The sequence below is a fragment of the Neovison vison genome, chromosome 11 (genome assembly GCF_020171115.1).
Source record: "Neovison vison isolate M4711 chromosome 11, ASM_NN_V1, whole genome shotgun sequence".
Lineage (NCBI taxonomy): Eukaryota > Metazoa > Chordata > Mammalia > Carnivora > Mustelidae > Neogale > Neogale vison.
Genome location: NC_058101.1, coordinates 4,202,543 through 4,223,364, shown reverse-complemented (window position 1 = coordinate 4,223,364; position 20,822 = coordinate 4,202,543). Strand labels below are relative to the sequence as shown.

The 20,822-nt window shown below is 44.9% G+C and overlaps 1 protein-coding gene across 2 annotated transcripts; it reads right to left on the bottom strand.

Annotated features, from left to right (window-relative positions):
* Positions 1–795: 795 nt before the first annotated feature.
* Positions 796–20,285, bottom strand: PAQR3 (progestin and adipoQ receptor family member 3). 2 transcript variants are annotated; one of them, XM_044225692.1, is made up of 7 exons: positions 20,017–20,285; positions 16,598–16,760; positions 11,815–11,970; positions 8,771–8,968; positions 6,536–6,626; positions 3,459–3,633; positions 796–884 (listed from the first exon to the last, which is right to left on the bottom strand). In XM_044225692.1, exons 1-6 carry the CDS (start codon positions 20,199–20,201, stop codon positions 3,491–3,493), a joined length of 936 nt encoding a protein of 311 aa, XP_044081627.1. In that variant the 5' UTR covers positions 20,202–20,285; the 3' UTR covers positions 796–884; positions 3,459–3,490. The 2 variants fall into 2 exon arrangements, with proteins under 2 accessions (XP_044081627.1, XP_044081626.1); XM_044225691.1 differs by lacking the exon at positions 796–884 and having other exon boundaries at positions 3,403–3,633.
* Positions 20,286–20,822: the final 537 nt, after the last annotated feature.

The window sequence follows — 20,822 nt, the reverse complement described above, 5'->3', positions numbered from 1 at the left end:
AAGTTACACAGAAGAATAAGGGCCCTGGGTCTTTTTATGGTACAAATGGTACAAAGTGTGGAATGTACCACTGTTCAAGCTGAGTTATGGTTAACTTCTTTAGAGAAAAACATATCCCGTGATTAGAGCTATTTATATCCCCTTTTAAGGTTATAAACGATGTAAAGGATGTAAATGATGCCAGCTCGGGCATCATCGGTAAGATGTAGTTCGTTATTCTCACAGTGGAGTTTTCTGCTGCACCTTTACAGACAGCGGCCTCTGCCGCGACGGCCGGACAACTGCAGTTACACGCGTGTTCCGGACGGAGTTTCTCATCCCAGACTTCGCAGCTGGGCGAGGGCTTTGGGGGCTGCCATTCCTACCCTCTAAGGCGAGAGTTGCCACTTTTCACTAGAGACCCCTACCTACTGCTGTCACCTGTCCCTTGTGAAAGTGTTTCCTCAAAGGTAGTTTCGGTATTGGGTCACTCCCTCACTCCCTACTCAGGACGTATCGGGAATTTCCGGGGACATCGGTACCAACGGCCTCTGCACCTCTTCTGAGGACACACAGTAACTGCAGTGATGCTGGGAAAAAGACATTCCGTCCCTCCCCGAATAGCTGAGCTCTTTCTTCACGCATTTTGGCAGGGCTGGGACTACCCAGAATGACGACTTTCGGGTGGATACACATCTGCTCAGCTCAGCAGCTGGCGGGAACCCAGAAGTGCAGGCTTTGCCCCTTGACCTTGACTACAGGGCAAAGGACAGCTCTAGGGAGGTACCTGCCGAATGGCGTTGCACAGCTTTATGCCAGTCGGTCACGATCTTCAAATCGGTTACTCTGTTCGGGCAGGATGCCAACGGATGGGACAGAGATTCCCTGAGTCTTCACTCCTGATTCTAAAATATGATTTTGAAGCCGTTACGTATTATAAAGAATGACAAGCAGCACGTGATACATTTAGTAAACCAGTTTATTTATATCACACGTATCTGCCATGCAGCTTACTGAATTGCACTCTGTGTCATAACAAAAAAGACAAGCACTATCTTTTGAAAATGGCTTTATATAGAAAGATAACTGCCTCCAATGAATTAACTACAACCTTATAAATCACAATAGACGATTTAAAACCGCCACAGATAGTTTTAAAATGCACGTGTAAAGTCTGTAGGTAAAGAGCTTTTCTAGTTTACACACTGTAAAATTAAAACCAGTTTTTTTAGTATGGTAGCTGAATAGTGTACTTTTAATCTTATTTCAGTAAATCTATAAAACCAAAAATAACTTAAATATACATTATTACAAGGCTCAGATTTGTAGGCAATTTTTAAATATTCTCTCATGTTAACAATGTCTTACAAATTTTGCCAGTAGTGGTATGCACACAGTAGGTGGTCAGTAAATGCTGACATACAGAAGTGTTTATAGTTGACAGCAATCCACACTCATCCATTCATTTCCTACTTTATAATAAAATATTTTATAGTAAAGATGAAAATGAGATAGGATAGGTTTCTTACAATATTTAACATTTTCATAAAAAGATGAAATGTTCCCATGGTAGAATTCTCCCTACAGTCAGACTTGTAGGCCTTTTAAATTAAAAAAAAAACAAAAAACAGTCAAACATAGTATGCCTTCTTAATCCATTAATTCGGATGGCAAGTATTAGATAATTCATACACTCGAACAAAAAACCAGGAATGTTTTTAAAAAATTTAGAGAAAAGAGAGCTTAAAGTTCAGGGTTTCTATTTTGAGATTTTATAGTAAAAATGGTACCAGGCCTAAAGTAACTCAACTTTTCGATTTTTAAATTAATTCTAACTATTCTCAGTGTATTTTATTGGGCCAAAATGACAAAATATCTTATTTAAAATCAACAATGCCACATTAGACCCCTAAGGGTTGTTTTGGGGAAAATACATCCTATTATCATTACAGCAAAGTCTTTTTTTTTAATCACTCAGCATAGGAATCAAATTTGTGGCCTTATGAGGCAAAGTAGCCATTTTCAAAGTAGTGTGTTCATCACCATAATGGTACAATACAGTGCCCTTAGCCTACCGGGAAGATTCTCCGTGCTGAGATGCTAGCATGGGGAATTTATACTCCAAAAACACTATACTGAAAAGAAACCAAAATTCTACAGATATATAAACTGAGGCACATTAAAGTAACATCCCTAATATCAGATACAGAAATGGCAATGTGGAAGTAAGCTTCACCCTCAATCAACACGAATTCCGGTGCTCTGAAGCTACACCAGTATTTAAAGCAGCTCATGTGAACCCATTAAGAAATCTGGATAATATTTTATATCCAGATGAACATGTTTTTGTGAATGCGTCCAAAGGGATCTAATTCACACACGTGAAAGGACCAAGGAGCGAGAAGAGCATGTATGCTGGGGCAGTGCGATGTGTTTCTTCGGCGTATACAATGAAGATAAACCAGTGCTCCGGGCCTGAGTATGAGATCGTGTTTACCAACACTCTGCGCGGTCAGTAAAATGCTCTCACGCGCGGGAACACGGAAAGACTAGAGTACGGGCAATAATCCTGTCACCAACTGGGGCCTCTACATGACTTTGTTCTAAGGCTTAACGTTCATTTCAGGGTCAGCCCTGGGCCACCTGGACTCTGTGGCCTAGAAAGTAGCACCCATATGACTGGGAACCCCCACCCATCAAGAAATTTAGCAGGACTGCAAATTCAGAGAGGTGAAACTCTCTATTTTGCTACAGGAATTTTAGAACGAAAAATCTGTAATCCACTGGCAAGAGTGCCATTATTATATGGAACTTAGTAGTAGTCCTTGAAATTAAAAAGCTTAAAAAAAAGCTGAAAAGCCTTGGTTATTAGACCACAGAATTTGTTGCCTGATTGTATCAGTTTTTAATGTGATTCTCATGGGATGGGAAATGATGATGCAAGTTCTTTTCCTCTTAATGCCTCTCTCAACTCAGACGAGGGAAGGTTTAAAGTTTTTGTTCTAGCAAACTAACAAATCCAAAGCTGCCAAGGAGAAGGGAGCCTACAGCTAAAGGAAATCAATCATACCTTAAGTGGCAGTTCTCACAACCCGTACTGCAACCCTGGCCTTGAGGAGGCCCTTCAGCTGGATCCACTACTGTAAGTATCTTCTATTAAAGGAACCACACAGGATGAGTCCGTTTTATAACGGAGGTGAAGCCCTTCCTAGGAAATGAAGCTGGTGTAAAGCAAAACTAATACTATTTCTACACTGCTTTCACATTCATTGTTGTAACTGTCAACTAATTTTCACTTTCTGTACAAGCAGCAAATTAGTAGTTTGAAGGGCTGGAAAGCAGTTACTATAGATTCCCAAGTATATTTTTCCATTTTTATAAAGTACTACTCATGATATATTAAATAGGAGAATAAAGGAAAAACTAACATGAATCTTAGAAACAGTGGGGTAGACAACTCCCCGCGACATATTGCTTACCAACTGTATACAGCAGGCGGCCATTCCTGCATTCACAAACGTGAAGCATAGTCCGGGCACGGCCTGCTGTGTCTGTACCGCATGACGTACACCGTAGACTGATGCCACCAGTATAACATCACGACGGCCAGGACGTGCCAGATCTGGTGGCTTGACCCGAGGTAGTTTAGTTGTCCTAAAGGGAAGGCAGAGAGACAAGAATACTGACTAATATTTTGATATTAAAATATGAATATATTTTTATCTCTGGACTTGGAAATACGGCTTCACAAAAAGATTTCGCAGCGTCAGAGCACCTGGAGACTGACAAAAGATTCATTCAAACCCAAAGGTTTTTTTTTAAAAGAATGAATTCCTATTTGGACACTTTAAGGACACTGGTGAATTCTGGAAATACTATTCCAAATATGTCTTCCAAACTAATTTGGTTAACTTCAGGAATCTGATTTTTCGTCTCCTGGGTCTCCTGTGTTACTTATCTGGATATATGTGTCATGGACTCATCCACAAAATGTAATTAGTATGGCTTCATCGTTACGGAGGTTGATTAGGTCATACACACACACACACACACACACACACACAACTTAAAACTATTTCTCTTTGTGCTTAGATTCCAAGGGGATTAGATAATTAACATGCGAAAGCTTCTTGAAAAAGAACAAAATAAGTGAAATCCAGAGCTGTAGGAATTTAGATTAACTCTCTTTTCCTCACTCACGGTGCTTCTGTGGTCGTCACGTAAACTTTCTCAGTCACCACCCCTGTCTCTCCTTACCAAGAGAAATAGTACAGGGCGTAGATTTTAAAGTGTAAGTCCACACAATCCTTTCTGTAGGGCTTCCTAGCCTTTTTTTGGTGCCACGTGTACTGTGACAGTCTAGTGAAACCCAAAGATTCATTTTCAAAAGCACAAAACACAGAGGATTACAAAGAAAACCGATCACATTGTCAGATAAATATCATAGATATATTTAATTGTGTTCACGGACACGTGTGGGGATCCTTGGACGCCGTCAGATACCCCTGTGCTGTTTCTACATCTGTAAAGCTGTCACTGAGCTGAGTTCGTCGGTGTCCATCTGTTGATTTCGTGGTCGTCGGCCACCATCCTCACCACCGCACGCCTCCCTCTACGCCAGGTCACAAATGGGGACTGGGGAGACGCGGTTTCTAAGCCACTTCCTCAAGAGCATCTGAGCTTTCACTTTTATCCGTGAAGCTCTTCATCTCGTAGGGTCTCCAGATGTCTGCCGCTCCTGCCGTGCCCGCACCGCCACACACTCAGCTACGTGGGGGCACAGCTGAAGTCAAGCTCATCTGGGAGAAAAGTTATGTAACATTTGGCCTTTTACCGGGATCCTACATTAGACAACTGGAAACTTCCGGTATGAAAGTTCTGGCATAAAAATACTATGGCTACAATTATGTAATGTGGAAAAATGACATGGTTCAGTTTTCTACATGTACTTGTCATGAAAAAATAAGTAATAAAAGAATTATTAGGGGCGCCTGGGTGGCTCAGTGGGTTAAAGCCTCTGCCTTCGGCTCAGGTCATGATCCCAGGGTCCTGGGATCGAGCCCCGCATCGGGCTCTCTGCTCAATCAGGAGCCTGCTTCCCCCTCTCTGCCTACTTGTGATCTCTGTCAAAAAAGGAAATAAAAATCTTAAAAAAAAAAAAAGAATTATTATTAAGGTGCCACAAAAATATATTTTGCTAGAACCGTTTCCTGAGGAAAATTGTGGCTCTCCCTGAAGGAGGGCTGGTCTTCAATGTAGGGTCACGTCCCAGTTATGCTCTGGAATCGGAATGTTTACCCTCAGGTTCGTCTTACTCTTACTTAAAACTCACGGGTGACAACCAAGCTCACGTTAGAAAGCCTGTGATCTACACATTCTCTAGATCAGGGTTTCTCATCCTTTTTCTTCCCAACATGCATTATGAGTAGCAAAATCCTATCTTCAATTCACTGTGGAAGACATTCTTAACCAGGAAGGAGGGACAAGTCTGCGGTTTGCAAATGAACACCGTCCGACGTCTGGCTCCTCACACCAAAAAATCACTGCTCGACGCACTCTGTTCTCTTGACTCAAGCCAAAGATCCCTAGACTTCTATGACGCTGCCCCTTACCCAACCGCAACCTCCACTTCCAGGACTGAGGTCGAGGAAGGACCATCGCCATAGCTGCTGACTTGTACTGAGTGCTTACTGCTCGTGAGGAACCTGCTAAATGGTTCACGTACACTTTCTCACGCAATCCTCACAATAACACCATGAGGGGAAGTATGATCTCCAGGCTCAGATGAGGAAATGACCCGAAAAAGCACGAGTAGTTTCTTTAGCTCGCGCAGCTAGTAAGAGGATGACGTGGATTTGAAGCCCAGCAGTCGGACTCCAGACCCAAGTTCCTAAACAAGCAAAGACAGATTTTGGACAACATTATTCATTCTACCCAGTGTCCTCTTGGTTATTTTCTATCAAAGGTGATTTTTTTTTTCTGGACTGAAGAATCAGGGAAATCTGTCCTATTGAGGTACTAGCTTGTGTATATCTTGCAGACGTGAAGACCCTTCACTTAGGTTATTTTCCCTTTAGCACTGGGTATTAGGAAGCTGAAAGGCAGATTGGCGGCCTTTATCTACTTTTAGAACCTCAGGATGGATATATGGTGAAGTGATCCTAACCCTGGCTTCTTTTTGTTATCTTATTTTCCTCTCTTTTCTTATTTCTTGTTTTGTGGATCTCTACATACATAAATTACTTTTTAAGTTGAGTTGGTTTATAAAGAAGTCAATGGTAAGTGATAATAGTATTGCACAAAAGCAGCAGAGTTTGGGAGTCAGAAGACTCCGAGCTCTGTCACTAGCTCATAACCAGGAAATGGTGGGAACTCATCTACTGCACTCGAGTTTGTGAAAGTCCTTTGAAAGTTGAGCTTTTAGATAACATTTGACAATAGGAGAGCTATTCTGTAACCAATAATATTGAAAAAAACTAACTTCTGATACTCAAGCATATACTTCTACCATATATTTAGAAGAAAGTTGCGAGATCACCATGAAAGTGATACTTACCTGGGAAGTACCGCTCTGGAACTTTGGAGATGTAGAACAGGAAAGCCAGAAGAGCGATCACATACATCACAACCACACGGGGTGCAAAGTCCTAAAAAGCAAAACATTTTTTCACAGATCTTTTTCCTGTGACTGAATTCCTCATTTATTAGGAATCTAATTCACAGATTAGATATTAGTCATAGGTGGAATTTAGCCTTGTTAAATCTTAATCATAGACAGTCTCCAATTATGGAAATTTTGTTCTCGCTACTGTAGGAAACGGGCACCGGGCCGGCTTCGTCCGTGAAGCGTCTGACTCTTGGTTTTGGCTCCGGTCATGGTCTCGGGGTTGTGAGACTAAGCCCTTGTGGGGCTCCCTGCTCCGCACAGAGTCTACTTGGGATTCTCTCCCTTTCCTTCTTCCTCCCTGTAGGAAATGGCCTGCAGAAGTGGAGCGGAGTGCTCTAACGGTGCGGGAACTAAGGGAGCCAGAACTGTACCACGGTTGAAGGTCCTAAGGACACCCCACCTAGAGGGGGACTGGAGGTACCAGCAGAATAAGCAAAAACTGCAGATGAGGGGCCCCTGGGTGGCTCAGTGGGTTAAAGCCTCTGCCTTCAGCTCAGGTCATGTTCCCAGGGTCCTGGGATCGAGCCCCACATTGGGATCTCTGCTCGGTGGGGAGCCTGCTTCCCTTCCTCTCTCTCTGCCTACTTGTGATCTCTGTCAAATAAATAAATAAAATCTTTAAAAAAACAAACAAACAAAAAAACAAAACTGAAGATCAGGGTCTTGTGGTTAAAAAGACACAAGACTGTTGGGAGCATCTGGGTGGCTCAGTCGGTTAAGCCTCTGCCTTCAGCTCAGGTCATGATCCCAGTGTCCTAGGACCCAGCTCCACGTCAGGCTCCCTGCTCAGCAGAGAACCTCCTTCTCCCTCTCCCTCTGCCCCTGCTTGTGCTCTTTCTCCCTCTCACTCTCAAATAAATAAATAAATAAAATCTTAAAAAAAAAAAAAGTTTGGTCCAACAATGAAATCTGTTCACCAACCTGGATAAGTGGTCCTCCTGAAACTACTGATGAAGCAGTCCCTCTCTCAGCTCTAACTGGAAAGCTTTTCCTTGCCCTAAGAAAATTAGTCAGCTAAAATTGATTCATATTGATCTTAATTCTGGTTGTAAATTCACAAGAAGCCATTTAAGAAATAAAGACAAGGGGTGCCTAGGTTAAAGCTCATTAAGCCTCTGCCTTTGGCTCAGGTCATGATCCCAGGGTCCTGGGATCAAGCCTGCTTCCCCCTCTCTCTGTGCCTGCCTCTCTGTCTACTTGTGATCTCTCTCTCTCTCTCTGTCAAATAAATAAATAAAAAATATATATATATATTTTAAAAAAGGAATTTTTAACATCAGTAAATATGCCAGGAAATCTAGCAGAAGTAATACACTTGTTGCAATGGGGTCTTTTCTGGAATATGGGGATTTAACTGCAGGTTTTATACAAAAGGATCACATATTCTTAAGTTTACTCTCAAGTGCTTTCTTAAAGCATTTTTATGTGGATCTCTGAGATCTTAAGTCTTATTTCTAATCCCTTTCTCCAGAACATGGAGGCATTCTCACGACTTGCCCCGTAATACCGAACTCTAAAAGCTCTTCTTTTACTTCCCAGTCTGTTGTCCTTGGTGGGTGGGACATGCTCTCGGGGCTCCAATACAGTAATGATTTTCAAATCAAGATTTTCAATCTTGATCACTAGTCTCCAGCTGTGACCTGAGTTCCAATTTCATCTCCACCTTTACGTCCCACAGGTGCCTCCAACTCAACAGGTCCAGGGAAAGATCTTTTCCAGCTCCCTTTCTCCCCCAATTCAATCAATCAATCAATCAATCCCTTATTCCATATTTGTGTTCTCACTGGCATTGCCCTTGCCACAGCTAACAAAGTTGGAAACTTAGAAGTTCCCCTGCACTGATAAGCACTTGGGCATTAACACCCTCACGGTAGCAGAAGGAGAACTAAGAACGTTATCATTTCACATAAAGACATCTGGGGAAAAAGCAGCAGTTACACTTCTCTTTCCTGCAAGGCATGCTAATTTATAAAGACGTGAACATGATGGCATTAATATGCAAATACATGCATTTTCTCAAAGGACAGAGCCCCACCCACCTGGTCTGATTCCAGTACTTTACCCAAAATGAATACAATGGAAAGGACAAAAAAAAAAGAAGAACATCGACCACACTCAACTCACCTGTACAATAGGAGCCCCGAAGCCTCCATTGAGCCAAACCCAGTGAAGCGTAGGGATCACTCCATACCCCGAAACGGAACAGAAGATGACAGAGCGCAGCCTCTGCCACTGCTGCGTGAGGTAACTGGGGTGGGTCTGTGCGAAGAACACGGCCAGGATCATGGCGAGCGCCGTGACCAGGTACACCTGACGCCAGTACTGGGAGGAAGGAAACCGAGTTTTCGTTGTCATGCGACATAAGAGAAGGAAAAGAGCCATTCCAGGTTTTACATTACTCATTCCAAACTTATTTTTATATATATATTTTTTTTCCCCTTTCTAAACATAACTAATTTCCTTCCTTAAAACACAGCGTGTTCCCCACGACCACCAGGCTTCTCAGGACGACAGAGAGCCGGCAGAAACCACACTGATTCACACAAAAGCATTTTCGGAGGACCTGCCACATGCCAGGGACGATTTAAGTCCCGCAGGCGACGCGGACGAGGACACGGCCTCTCCCAGGGGGTGAGCTCACAGCCCGTGGGAGCGGCAGACGCGGACAGACGCGGACAGACGGTCAGGGTCACCAGCATCCGACGAGACGTACTGTAGCCGAGCAGGGAGACAGCGTTGCAGGGCCCCGGGGGCCGGGGCCGGGGCATTTGCTCCTGCAGCAGCGGATAAACGCTCCACAGGAGAGAGGGCGGCTAAGCAGGGTCGCCTGAGGAGTACACACGACTGCGTGGGAAGGGGGAGTCCTCAGGCAAAGGAACAGCACGGGCCGCGGGAACGGTTCAAGCAGCGAGGCCCAAGGCGGAGGACCGTGAGGCCCGGGACTTGGAGCTCGTTATACCGCGCCGGAGCAGGGTCCTCCAGGATGAGGACGGGCCCGCTTCTCACACTGACTGACTAGGTGACGCGGGCATCGCTGTGAAGAAGAAAGTGCGGATGGGAAGCAGCTGGAAGATACTAGAATAACCGACTCAAAAAGAGAATGGAGGCTTGGACTCCCATTGAACGAGGAAATACGGATGTGAGCAGCAGAGTCCGGAGACTTTTTAAAACTAAACGGGATGTGTGAGAAGGCAGGAGGATGGCCAGGCTGTCTCCATCACGAGAGGCCGTGCGCACGGCTTCTGCTCACGCAGCGAATGAGCAGATAAGCCAGTGTGTGTTCGCTTGGTGGCGCAGAGAGGATGGGAAAGCATGAATGTGCATCCTGCAGTATGTTACGTTTGAAGGCTTACAGAGTATTCGGGTATGGAGACGAGCAGCTGAAGCTCAAAAGCCAGCACCTGACGGGCCGGAGTCCCTCCGCTGGGCTGCAGGCCCGCTGTGAGGCAGCGCGCTTCCTGAAACCGCACCGTCTGGTTCACCTGGACCCACGTGCACACCCCCCGGGTGGGGTTCAGAGTTTTCAATCTCACTCTCAAAGCAGCCTGCGTTCCTTCAAAGATAAAGAGCTGCTACGGCAGCTGCGTATTCGGAAATGATTAGGCACCAGAGGAAAGAAAATGATTTTCCTTTAAATGATCATTAACCCTGGTGGTTCTCTTTTCTCTTGGAAACTGAGCTTTTCTGAAAAGAGATTTAGTCCCACTACCCGCCTGAATTATCGGGTACAGGTGGGAAAAGGTAAACAGAAAACAGGTCAGCTTTCAGAGAAAGACGAAAATAAGTAAAACAATTCAAATGTGACATGACTGCACGCACAAGCTCCTACTGACCAGCTTACACCAAATTTTCTAAAAGATATAAACGGTTTCCTGCAAAATGAGTAAGTGAAACCTGAGCAAATACGAACAACTTACCATTAAAATGAAATCAATTTACAAGGTTAACTGCACATATATTTAATTAGGTGCTTATGTTCCAAAGTAATTAGACCTAAAAAGCAAATGGCTCATATGTTAAGTAGCTATAATCAATAATTCTTACTTCAAACCAAATTCACGATTTTTCTCTTTGCTAGTTTTACACTTCAGCTCAGTTATCTCTATTACTGTGCAGAGACAAAGGTCCCACTTAGGAATTCTCAGTTCAGAGGGATCCTGTGCTACAGCTGATCTTCCCAGGACGCGAAGGCCGGGGGGAAGGCTCGGAGCACCTGTTACATGTGAGGGCTCGTGGGGAGGAAGGCTCCGGTCTTTTGCGAACAGGACTACCAGCACCCAGAATGTACACTGCCCCTGCACAGCTCTGTCCTGGCTCTGAAAGGGAGGGAACTAAAAGACAAAAAGCAAACGAAAAGGGTAAGGGTAGGCGAGCAGGAAGAAGAGAGAACAGAGCTGATGAGGGCTTCCGGAATGGGAGGCCTTCAGAGGTACCGGGCCCAGGGGAAGACTGTTTACCTCCTTGGCGGGAACATGAGATGATGGGACGGGATTACATTCCTCAGTTTGCTGGGCCAACATAATCTGAAAGCAGTGTTTCAAATGCTGCTTTGCACAGGGCAACAAGTAACTTTTGTGACATCAGAATCAACAGCAGAGTTGATCTCTAACTCAGAAGGGACACCTATTTAAGTCACTCATCACCCAGCTGGTCTGTCTCCATGCTTACCTCCAAATAGAAGACTAAGAAAGGAAAACGTATTTCTTACAAAGAACTTAGTCAACACGCTCACAGACAAGCCCTTTATTTTTTTCACTGAGAGAGGACTAAAGGATCAGAGGAAATGGAAAGCAGCAGGCAGCTTCATCATTTTATCAAGCACTAACTTTAACTTCAGCTCTATACACATAAGAGACATGTAATGTGCATCTGAAGAATCAAGTAGTTGTAGGGATTTAGTGGAAACATTAATAACTTACTGTTTACATCCATTTTCAGAAATACTCTTTAAATATATATTTCAATGGAAAATCAGTTAAATGAGTTTGGATCTAGTAATAGATATTAGAGATCACAGGGACCTTCTGAAAAATGAGTTTATACATATATAAGACTCATATTTCTTCTATAAGTTAATTATGTGTTTATTCGGAAGTTCAAAGGAACCATGGCAAGAAAACAGAAGACCTACCGGAAAGGTAGAATGTAAAATGTTTTAAGTTACTTACGTTATTACAATAAAATGCATAGAACACCCCAGAGACGTAGCATCCCAGTATTCCAATAGAAATTCCTGCATAATCTAATGCCATCCATCTTCGACAGGTTTTTTCTGATCGATGGCAGGAAAAAAGATGATAGCCCACAGAGCAAAGCATACAGACCTATGGACAATAAAACAAATCTCAGCGAAGAGAAACAAAAAGGAATGAAAGCAACTCATGTGTGATATTCAGTGAAGTGGTTAGGTCAAGTCCAGACTTTCTGGCCAAACAAACTTGAACCTGGATTCTGGCTTTGTGCCCTAAGGCCAGCCATGTCATTTTTCTAGGTCTCAGGTTCCTTATGGGTAAAATGAGGCTAACAGTAATAAAGAAATTTAAGATGGTAGCTGTTTTACAACATGAAATTTTAAATAAGTAGCACAGCAGTGGGAAAATGATATAATGTCAATGTTTTTAAAATATTGAAGCTTATTTGGATTCACGAATGAGTAAAAAGCACCCACTAGAAGATCAAAGGACATCAGATTGTGTGATGTAAAACCATAAGGTCCTCCCACTTAGCTGCTCCCCAGCAGCAGCTCCTGAGAACATCTGTTACGTGTCCCAGATATCTTCGTCGAAGGTATCGAACACCTACGATCTACAAGGCCACACATTCAAACACACGCTGTATACTTTTTAATCAAATGGAATCACATAATACATCTGTTCTACAATTTTGCTTTTTTCGCTTAAGACTTTCCGTGTCCATATGAAATTTCATTGTCTACAGTTTACTTTTGGGATGTAGGTTATGCACAGCTTTGCTGTGTCCAAGAAAAAAAATAACTGACTTATGCTGCCTTTTTAGGTTGCCAAATTGAGAGCAAAGCCAGTCTGACTGGAGCAGCTGCTCTGAAGATTGATCAGGCTCCCATGGCCGAACTCCCTCCAGCCATTCCACACCTGCTGTGAGTCGTGCCCTGCGGGTACAAGGATGAGACCTCGACTTTCGGGGAAACAAGTGGACAACCGGAGTGGCGCTCTAAGAAGTCACAGTGAGAGAACAGAGGAGGGAGGGGCCTGGGTCTGGGTGTGTGTGCGCCCTTGTTTGGTTGGGGAAGTGGCGGGAAGAAGAGCTTCACAGAAGGGCTGCCGCGGAGCGGGATCCGTCATCTAGAATAAATACAAACACAGGCGGCCCCGTGTGTGCTGGAGGGGCCACAGGCAAAGCAGAGTTGAGAGACACAGAACCATTAAGGAATGTCGTGTGGCCCCTCATAATACAATTATGACAGCGTTTTAACGTCAATATTATGGACAAAGTGTGATACTATTGAAGATTTTAAGTGCCGCCTTACAGAAAGGCTGAGACGGGAGGTTCCAGGAGTAGCCTGGAGCTCCGGCAACGACAAGAGCCTCCTAAGCCAGTGACGGCAGGGGTGCGGCAAATGGCACAAAGTAATATGAAGCATAAGTGACAGGAAGTAGATCAAATAAATGTTTTGTAAGCAGCTGCTCAGGTAGAAAAATGGTCAGCTAGCCAGTGTATAGTCTGGTCATTAAACAAACCTCATCAGGCCCCACAGCTCCAATATCAATACTCAAAACAACGTACCTACCACAAGGTCATTTCTTCGTCCACAGTCGGAAGTCTTCATCAGTCTGTGGCTTAGGCTAGGAAGCCACAGATCCGAGTTCGCTGACCCAATGAAACACAACTCTCGGAAGTTGGGTTATTGTTTTCTCTGATTACCCTTGAGATTAAACACCGTTAAGTCTAGAGGACACCACGGTGTGTATCCTTGTTGACAAGGAAAGATCTCATTGTCACAATGCTGAGTGACACAAAAAAGCAAGCAGAGATGATCACAGCTCAGAAATAGGTAGGCAGGTAGATGGGAGGCAGCTGTGTGTACACAAATGCCAAATATGGCTACCTCTGCAAAGCGGAATGGCTTTTACTTTTCTGCATACACTGTTTTGTTTGAATTCCAACGTGAGCATATTTTACAGTAATAGTAAGAAACAACAATAAGGCTAATTTCATTGTGAAAAGGAAAACAAAGAGAAAAGTTACACTTTTTAAAAGGAAATTAAAATACATAGTGTTAACAGAGAGCACTGAGTTTTTAAAAAGTAAACCTATACTTAGTATCTGTTCTAAAAATTAAAAGAAATCCATTTTAAAAGAAATGTGTTATTATCAGCATTCCTTAAAAAAAAAACTGAAAAATGATCTGGCAAACTGAATTTAGACAATAAAGTTTTCTGGAAACTTTCCTTCTGCGGACTATCTCACTCCATCAAGGCAGAGAGATAACTGGAGGGCGACATCCTACATCTAATCTCCTTGGCAAGATAACCAAATACTTTCCAAATACTCTCGGGCTCCTTCCTCCCTGCAGCCTCATCTTTCTCATTCTCGCACGAGCCACCCACAAAGGCCAACCCCTACCAGTCCAGAAACTGTTGGACAGTCTCTTGCTTCTGGGCCTTTACACAAACTACTCTCATCTGCTTAAATCCCTGCCTCACGCTCCCTTCCGCCCTCCTACCTAAGTGACTCAGTCGCTAGGACAGGCTGGTTTTGTTCAGCTCTACATTCGTGACGCCTAGCTTAATGCCTAGCTGTAGATTATGGAACTTAATGCAAATGAACTGAATCTAGGGAAAGGCATTCCTGGGTTCTACAAATAATAATAATAACGAAGACACAACAGTATTCTTTCCCTCAACGAAATTCAACATATCATTCCAAAAACTAGAATTAGGAAAGTTCAAAGCCCCTGAAATTTCATTCTACTATTCAGGATGTACTCTATTAAATCTGGTTCGTGGGAAGGTACTAAGCATATAATAAAATGGTAGAAGTGAAAGAGAAAAAAATGTATCTTTTAAATTAAAACTAAATGTAAATCAATTTTTTTTTCTTCCTTTTTTGAGAGAGCGAGGGGTGAGAGAGAAGGGGAAAGTGAGAGAAGGAGAGGGAGAGAGAGAGAATCCTAAGCAGGCTCCACACCAGGAGCAGATGCCCAACATGGGGCTCGGTTCTAAGACCAGGAGATCATGACCTGAGCAGTAATCAAAAGTCGGACGCTTAACTGACTGAGCCGCTCAGGAGCCCCTAAATGTAAATCAATCTTAATTTGTGGTTTACCATGCCGCCTGCTGACTCTAAGAATTTGAGAAAATTGAGTCAACAGGTTATAAATTTAATAAAATAAAAATAATGGAGATGGCAGTTTTCAGTTGGGAAAATCTGCTGTCTTTAGTACCTTGCTGCCTTTAGCAACTTCTGCAGTGTGTAACAAAGATCACTGCACTATTATACCATCCTGCTGAATAATCCTGAGCAAGTCGCTGTAACATATTTTGGGTTTTTCTTCATTGGCAGTTGTAATTATTTGTTTTTCAGTTCGGCAATGCATTGTTTTCTTAAAACAGTATGAAGATTAATATGCTTTCCTTGAACTGTCAGTCGTGGCTGGATGGTAAAGGAATAAAGGGCAGGCCCGGGGGTAGAGGAAAACATGTGGGATTATCAAAGGAGATCCTACTCAACAGGAGAGTATAAAGCAGTTTTGCTTATTAATGGTTATTAAGAGCATCTTAGTCTGTAAGATACATCTAAAAATAAAAGTATAAAGAAATTGATTGATTTCCATTTTAAAACCAGAGATGGCATCTAAGAGAGGTTTAGGCTGCAATGAGGACAAAATGTGTATACTTATAAGTATAAATAATCAAATAATAATAATAACGAAGATACAACAGTATTCTTTCCCTCAACAAAATTCAACATATCATTCCAAAAACTAGAATTAGGAAAAAAGGGGAAGGGTGATGTTCCCAATGTGTTCTTAGTCCTTTAACTCCGAAGTGTGAACTTGAGTTGAATGATGGTCTGAAATTAAATGATGTCTCACAAAAGCAACATCTGAGCAGCTGCAGTCTGGTACAGAAGCACCTTGCGCGCAGGAGCCACAGGTTAACTGCAGGGGGCGCTGGCCTGCACTTGCAGGGAGGGGTGACCGTTTTAAATGCGTATGCTTTCTGTACTCACTTCATTTGTTTTTTAATTTTAAAAATGTCAGCAGGATTTCAGCCCACATTTGTTTTCTTCTTTAGAATTGTTTTTAAAACTATTCTATATAACTTTTAAAGGAATTTTACCAATCCTTGAAGAAAACTGGAAGTGCTAGGGAACTAACAAATATAAAAGGTAGAAAGGAGAAACAAAGTATTTGAAACCAGGCAAGCATAAAAAGACCAAAGGAAATGAACACTAAAGCAACGGAAAAGATCACTACCAGCAAAATAAGACATTCAAATTAAGACAGATACATTTATATATGTATATAAATTACATAAATTTATTAAATTTAAAGATAAAATTAAGACAAATAAGAAATCACAGACATATAAATAAGAACAAGATGGGAAATCTTCTGAAAAAAGTTTTAAGCAGTAACTAGTGTTCTATCTCAGCCAGAAAATAGAGTACAGAGGTGCCGATCCCATTATTAGTCTTAAAACAGAAATCTCTAAAAAGGGAAGGAGAAAAGGAAAGGCATTTTCTCAATCTTTAAAATTTACTGGATTTCAAGTATACTCTAACAGTAAGGCCCAAATATACTCTCATAAAAACACTCTTGCTGCTTGTATTATGGAAATGAGTAAGCTAACCTATGTGCTATTTTGGGGGCTCTTTAAATCAAGTGGTAGCTGTGATGTAAGATCACCTGCCCAAGCCTGTCTGACTAAAGCTCTCTTTACTAGTAATAATGTTTCTGAAATGACTTACCTGGAAGCAGAAAAGACAAATAGAACAAATGACAAAATCTTCTCTGGACGCGCTTGCCGAAGGTAATACTGATGTCATGTCATATATTCCCAGAGTAAAGAAGAGGAAAAAACCCAGCAAATGACTCCAGATGTTTACGGTCTCATTCGATAAAATAAACAAACTGGAAAACAAACAGACATGCATCTCAGATTCATACTGGCTGGCTCACCATCAGCATCTAGAAGGTTAGGGACAGTTTGGGGGGCAGTTAGCCAACACTCGCTACTGAAGCCCTTAACCGTGTTTCTGCCTCTGTAAATAGGATTTCTTGCTTAGTTTACGTTCTTCCACGTCTCCACCAGTCCTGAGGTCTTGGAGCTTTTTGGGGCTCACCTCTATTATCATAGTCACTACTTCCTTCCTCCCCTGAGGTACTGAGGTACAGATCCCATCTCACCCTCCAGCCCATCTTCTCCCTACAGCTGGCACCGACCGTCTTTATGGCACCACTGTCCCCGGCAGAGTACTTGGCTCAGATTGGACGCTAGGTGTCTACAGAAATGAACGTGTGGATTAAAACTGGATGTTCGCTATCATACTTTCATGTTCAAACGCAGGTATCTGAAAACCTGCTAAGTATAAGGTTAGCCACAAACTTAAAATACCTTTTCAGCACACATTACATGCGAACGCAAAGCTAAACAGACGCGAGAGAAGCAGAATAAATACAAACTGTTCCATTGGAAAGGCTCTTACGATAGGCGTGCTGGAACAGCTTTGCTGTGGTTGTGTGAAACCAAACCAGTTCCTAGGTGGCATGAGTTTCTCCTTTTTAGGAACAATAGGTTACTTTGAGTATTGGTACCGTGTGCTCACTGAATGCCCAGCTGGTCTGAGCAGTCTTAGCGGCACCGCGGCTGGAGACTGGACCACAGCAGCCAGGAGTCCAGAGGCTCACTGCCCCTCCCTCCACTCTCCCCTTCGGCCACAAAGTAGCTCTGCAATCTTAAGTCACCTAACTTCTCTGGCTTCCGCTTCTTCAGTTCTAAAACAAGGGAGGTGAATGAGATGCTGCTGCCAGTCCCTTCTAGCTCCTTCACTTTGTGAAATGTTTCTCTAACTATAGACAGAACGCGACTGATTATTTATTGTTTAAAATTCTCTTGCATTTCTCTTGTGAAATCTAATCTTTTTGTTTGAATTAAGGTCTTTGACATTTGCTGGTTCACATTCCTTATTAATAAGCATCAATGTATCCCTCTAACCTACTGAATTTGTAGGAATCACCATGGTTCTCATTTTCCCGTTTTGACACACCATAAACACAACAAGGTCTCACACTAGCAAACGCTCATCAAGAATAAGGTGAATCTTTTTATCATGAATTTTGGGCTTTATCCTGTACAAGCATCAAGCGTAAGGACTACTTACACTGGGGCAGGAGTGGAGATGCAGGGATGTGAAGGAGAGTATTAACTACAGGACTAGATCGATGGTCAGCACTCTGCTCTGCCTCTGCCTCAGAACTTCTCACTTTGTGGGACTCGGCGTGACCTGACTGACTGAACCGACAGGCAGGACCTTGGCACGCTCCTTCCAACTAACAGAGTGCTGGCAGAACAGTTGTGACATGCAAAACCTCTTCTTACATCCAAAATCTGTCCTGGCCACTCTGACAGTTAAGAAAGGGCAAAAGCTGAACTTGGCCAAGACCAAGCTGGTGGGAAGAGCACTTGGAAGAATACTGCCTGTGGAGAATCTACTCTTACTCTGTGAGAAGTTCTGCTTCTCTGTTCAGCTTCAACATCAGTAATTAGGGTGGTAACAAGTCACCATTAATTGAGTGCCTGTTAGGGGTCATGCCCTGTGCAGCATTTTATATACATAATCTCATTTAATCCTTACTACTTTTTGAAGCAGGAATTGTGATTACCCTCGTTTTCACAAAAGGGTAAAGTAAGATTCAGAGAGGTCAGCCCTTGTTCAAGGTCCTGAAATGGTTAAGTGGCAGATGGGGACTTTTTGACTCCACAGCCCAAGACCAGAGCATTACACATATTTCACTTCTCAGTCCATGAGATTTGGACACTCGCACCAGAATCCAGAGGACGACTGCTACATGGTAATAAAATACTTAAGGGAATTCACGACCTGCTGTGTCCTTGTGAACTTCACCTGCATAGCAGGGCCCGGCTCTGGTTTCCTGTATAATAACTTATGCAAAGGAGACACTGGGGAGGCAAATCGTACTTAGGATTCAAATTGTGAAAGCCTGTGGGCCAACCACTGAGTAGGGATGGGCGGAATGTGATGTCACCTTGTGGTGATGAGTCCAAAACACTTTCAAGGCAGGGCGGAAAGATCTGGGGAAAGCCCTTGCTGAAAAGAAGACCAAGAATCAGATGCGGGAGCAACTCAACAGCCCACATGCCAGCACAGTGTGTCACTACCACATCCTAGAACTAACCAATACCTGTTCCTTCATTCCCTTAAAGTGCGGCTCTATATTTAAGTACATGTAGTGAGTTTTAACATAAATCTAGTCTAACAACCAGAACACTGATTTTTTGGTTTTGTTTTTTTAAAATCCAGGCACTCAAGGGACTCAAGGTTTTAAAGGTTTAGATGGTAAAGAGATTCCTTTCTCAGAGGTGCTTCTAGGGTGCTCTGGTGCAGGGCGGTGTCAGTGACAGCTTCTCTCTGCTCCGTCCTTTCCCTACACAGCGTTTTCCACAGCGGTTATTATGCAAGAGAGTAATCACTCTGAAATGTGTGTCACTCGGACCAAACCTTAGTAGTTTCACAAGAACAGGGCAATATCTGCTGTTCTGGGCATGGCCTGGTACAGGGTCTGGCACCTGGGAGGGGCTCCCAGTACCTGCTGAATGAATGAATCAGGGCTGCTCTGAGACATCTGTCCATCTACCTGGATACACACACACACACACACACGCACGTGTATGTATATACATATTTACGCATATGCCTATGGCACCGTGACCTGTGTCCTAATATATTAATACAATTTCCTATCACACGTCACATTGGGCCCAAACCACCGGAATTTCCACAAGGCTCATCCAAAAACAGACAAAGCTTGGGTGTGCGCTGGGCAGGGACCACCCGGCCGTCGTCGGCGGGGGGAGGGGGACGGGGGGGCTCCCAGCGGCAGCAAACGCGGTACGGGCGGCGGAGCGCCGCAGGGGAGACTGCTGCGCTGGCGACGGAAGCCCTGCTCACTGTCACTCGTGCTCCGTGGGCCGAGCACCGGGCGGGGGAAGAAGACAGGTAAGGAGAGGGGAGACGCGGGGGAAGGAATGGGAGGGACCGGCCAGGTGGGAACGCCCGGCTCGGGGCGGCGCAGGGACCCCCGGCAAAAGGGGCGGGTGGGGAGGAGGGCCCCAGCGCCCCCCGCGGCGGCGGCGGCGACCCCGTACCTTTTGATACACAGCCTGGAGGGCAGGTAGGCCCGGTAGCCGTCGGTGATGTACGGGTTGTCCTTGAGCGACACGGGGATCTGCTCGTAGGTGTAGAGGCGGATGCCGCGGGGCACCAGGACCGGCCAGTACTGGTAGCTGCCCAGCTCGATGTAGTGCGCGCTCTTCAGCAGCTTCTGGTGCATCCTTCCCTGCGCCGCCGCCCCCGCGCCGGGGAGCTCGTCCGGGCCCCGCCTCCCCGGGGAGGGGGCTTCGCCGCCGCCGCCGCCCCCGCCCCGGAGCCCGGGAACGCGACGCGAGGTCCTACGGTCCCGCCGCTGCCCAGGCCCCGCTCGGCGATCACACCGGCCGGCCCCCGCCGCCTGCGCCCCGGCGCACCCGGCGGCGTCGCAGCCTTCTCTGACGTCAGCACGCCGCGGCCAGCCCCACCCCTCGGCCTCTTCTGGGGCGGGGCCGGCTGGGGCTGGGGCGGGGCCGGCGGGCCGGGGTGGGGGCGGGCCGGGGGGGCGGGCCGGGAGCGGGCCGGGGGCGGGGTCAGGGGCGGGGCCGGCGGGACGCGGGAACGGATGCGCGCGCGGGGGCGTCCGGGTGGTTTCCGACCCGCGAAGCCGAGGCGCGGGTCTGTCTTGGTCTGTGGGAAGAGCACGGGGCCGTGCGGACGAGGACCGGCGGCGTTTTCCTCAGGGGCCGAGGAGAGCGCTCGCTGGAAGCGAACGGAGAGCGAGAGCGGACTCCTCCCGGCTGCATGGTGGGAATCCGCGGGGAGCGTCGACGGACCCGGTTCTCCGAGCCGCGGCCGGTCCGTC